At 37.9% G+C, this 2643-nt stretch overlaps 1 protein-coding gene across 1 annotated transcript; it reads right to left on the bottom strand.

The window, feature by feature from the left end:
- Positions 1-910: 910 nt before the first annotated feature.
- LOC135210678 (tigger transposable element-derived protein 1-like) lies at positions 911-2013 on the bottom strand. The gene is made up of 2 exons (XM_064243454.1): positions 1567-2013; positions 911-1219 (listed from the first exon to the last, which is right to left on the bottom strand). Exons 1-2 carry the CDS (start codon positions 2011-2013, stop codon positions 911-913), a joined length of 756 nt encoding a protein of 251 aa, XP_064099524.1.
- Positions 2014-2643: the final 630 nt, after the last annotated feature.

Raw genomic sequence — 2643 nt, 5'->3', positions numbered from 1 at the left:
AACAGAAATACAAAATGAATTACAAAAATACGAATCTTACCATTTTCAAACAAAATTTTACTTCTGAAAATATAAAACAAAACACCGTCTGCTGTTTTCTCTAGCGACTGTTTGTACTGTTGCCAACACGTCTATATACGTACGTAGTAATACACAAAGTTTTATTTAACAGTATGTAAATTATTTTTTCTTTATAAATTTCAGGCAAACTACAGTAATGCATAGATAGAATTATTTACAGTACAGAAAAAACATGAACATACAGAAAAAATAAAAATTACGAAACATTTGAAATTTGAAAAAAAAAAAGAAATTATTGTCTGCTGGTGGATGGCTGGGGATCGTCTGGGTCATCCTCATCCATGGTAGTACTACTGGTAGTGGGGACAGGGGTAGACCGAGATGTTGGTTTAAACATAAAATGCTTAGTTATGTTTGAATGGTCCGTTTTTTCTTCTCTTCATAAATTTCCCGGTATGGGCGAACAGCATCAAGAAACATGCGTTCAATTCTTGAAAATCTTTCAGTATTTGGATCCATTCCTTCAAAATGAGCTAGAAGTTTATTTATGTGATAAACCTTATGCTAAGCCTTTAGTCGTGAACATTCTTTGTGGCTCCTCCTCCCCCTCATCCGCCTTTTCTGCTGCTGCTTCTCTCCTTTCTTCTTCAGCAACTTTTTCCTCTTCCAGCGCAATCAGATCTTCAGTTGTTAGTTCTTCCGACTCTTTGTCAAGCAATTCCTCGATTTCTTCCATTTCACATTCTAACGATAGACCTTTGGCTAATGTCACAATTTTTTCACGTATCATTATTAGTTCATTCTCATTATCAAACCCATCAAAAGTATTCACATAGCGTTTAGCGCAATTCTTCCAAATGCCGTTCATGCATTTCTTTGTCACAGCTTCTCATGCTGCAGAGATATTCTTGATGCATTTAAGAATATCGTATTTTTTCCAAAAATCACGTAAAGATAAGTCAGGATCATCATCTGTAGCAGATATAGCTTGGGAAAAGGTGGTTTTTAGATAATTTGCCTTAAAGGCAGCAATAGCTCCTTGGTCCATAGGTTGGATGAGGGGAGTTGTATTGGGTGGTAAAAATGTCACTTTCATGTTGGGATGGAGATCGGCTAGATGAGGTGGATGGCTGGGTGCGTTGTCCAAAAGTAATAACACCTTGAATGGAATAGTGTTTTCGAAACAATATTCACGAACCTGGGGAATAAAGCAGTTTATGAACCAGTCTTCGAAAAGTGCTTGAGTCATCCATGCCTTTTTTTTGGAACGATAGTAGACGGGTCGCGTATGCCTATTCACATTTTTAAGAGCTCGCGGGTTTTCGGAATGATAAATCAAAAGTGGCTTCAGCTTAAACCCGGCGATATTACCGCCAAGCAACAAAGTCAGCCTATCTTTAGATGCCTTAAATCCAGGCATGGCTTTTTCGTCTTGGTAAATGAAGGAGCGTTCCGGCATTCGTTTCCAGAATAACCCGCTCTTATCAACATTGAAAATTTGTTCTGGTAAATAGTAGGCTTCTTCTACAATGACTTCATCCAAACTTTCAATGAACTTTTTCGCACCTTCCTCATCTGCACTTGCTGCTTCCCCAGTGATTCGGACATTATGCAATTGAAATTTTTCTTAAATCGTTTGAACCATCCTGTACTTGCTGAAAATTCTTGAGTATAATCTGCTCCAGCACGCTCCTTCAACGTCTTAAAAATACTTAAAGCTTTCGTTTGCAGTATGTGAAGGCTTAATGGGACACGTTTTTGGAGTTGGCTTTCAATCCACACATTTAATAGTTTTTCCATTTCGTGTATGGGTCCACTTTGTTGTTTCGTTATCACAGTTGATCTCATAGGTGCTGAGCCCTTTACTGCTTCACGAATACGTTCCTTATCTTTTAAAATTGTTGACACAGTAGAATGCGGTAGGTGAAGATCGCGGGCTATTACACTCACTTTCTTCCCCCCTTCAGACTGCTTTATCACTTTCATTTTCATGTCTAGATCAATAGCTTTTCTTGCTTTCTTAGCAGGCTTGGAAACTGAGCCAAGAATTTCTTTTTGAAGACATCTTTGATTGGGGTTTGGAGCAAAGAAACATGTACAATATAGGCTAACCAGTAACCACGTACAAGGACTCAAACACAGAAACACTGCCGAAAGCTGAGCATCTCTCGGAGATGAGCGCGCTGCCAGTAGCGGGAAAAACTATCGTACGCGCGCTCGACGTATTTTAGCCAAATATTAAATTAAATATTATTATATATTATTATATTGTCGCAGCTGTCGTAAAGTCGGTCTGTCATAAGTTGCATAGGTCATAAGTAGACGACTACCTGTATTATTTGGTGACGTATTTGATCTTTGGTTTGGCATACGCTTTTGTTAACTGTTTGTTGGATTTTGCTTCGAAGAAGTAATTAGAATTTGGGCGAGACTACCAAATGCTTAGGTAGACCCTCACAACTTTTGCAAGTAAGGGATATATTAATATTTATTCACTAATACGTGTAAGAAGTGTTTAAACTTGATTGAGGAGAATATACACACTAACTTCCTACTTAAGGAAGTCAGAAAGCATATGACCAGAATGCTTCCTTTAGAAGCTTTAATAAGTCTTGTGCTAAT

This window comes from Macrobrachium nipponense, chromosome 4 (assembly GCF_015104395.2).
Source record: "Macrobrachium nipponense isolate FS-2020 chromosome 4, ASM1510439v2, whole genome shotgun sequence".
Lineage (NCBI taxonomy): Eukaryota > Metazoa > Arthropoda > Malacostraca > Decapoda > Palaemonidae > Macrobrachium > Macrobrachium nipponense.
This window is presented reverse-complemented; position numbering and strand designations above follow the sequence as displayed.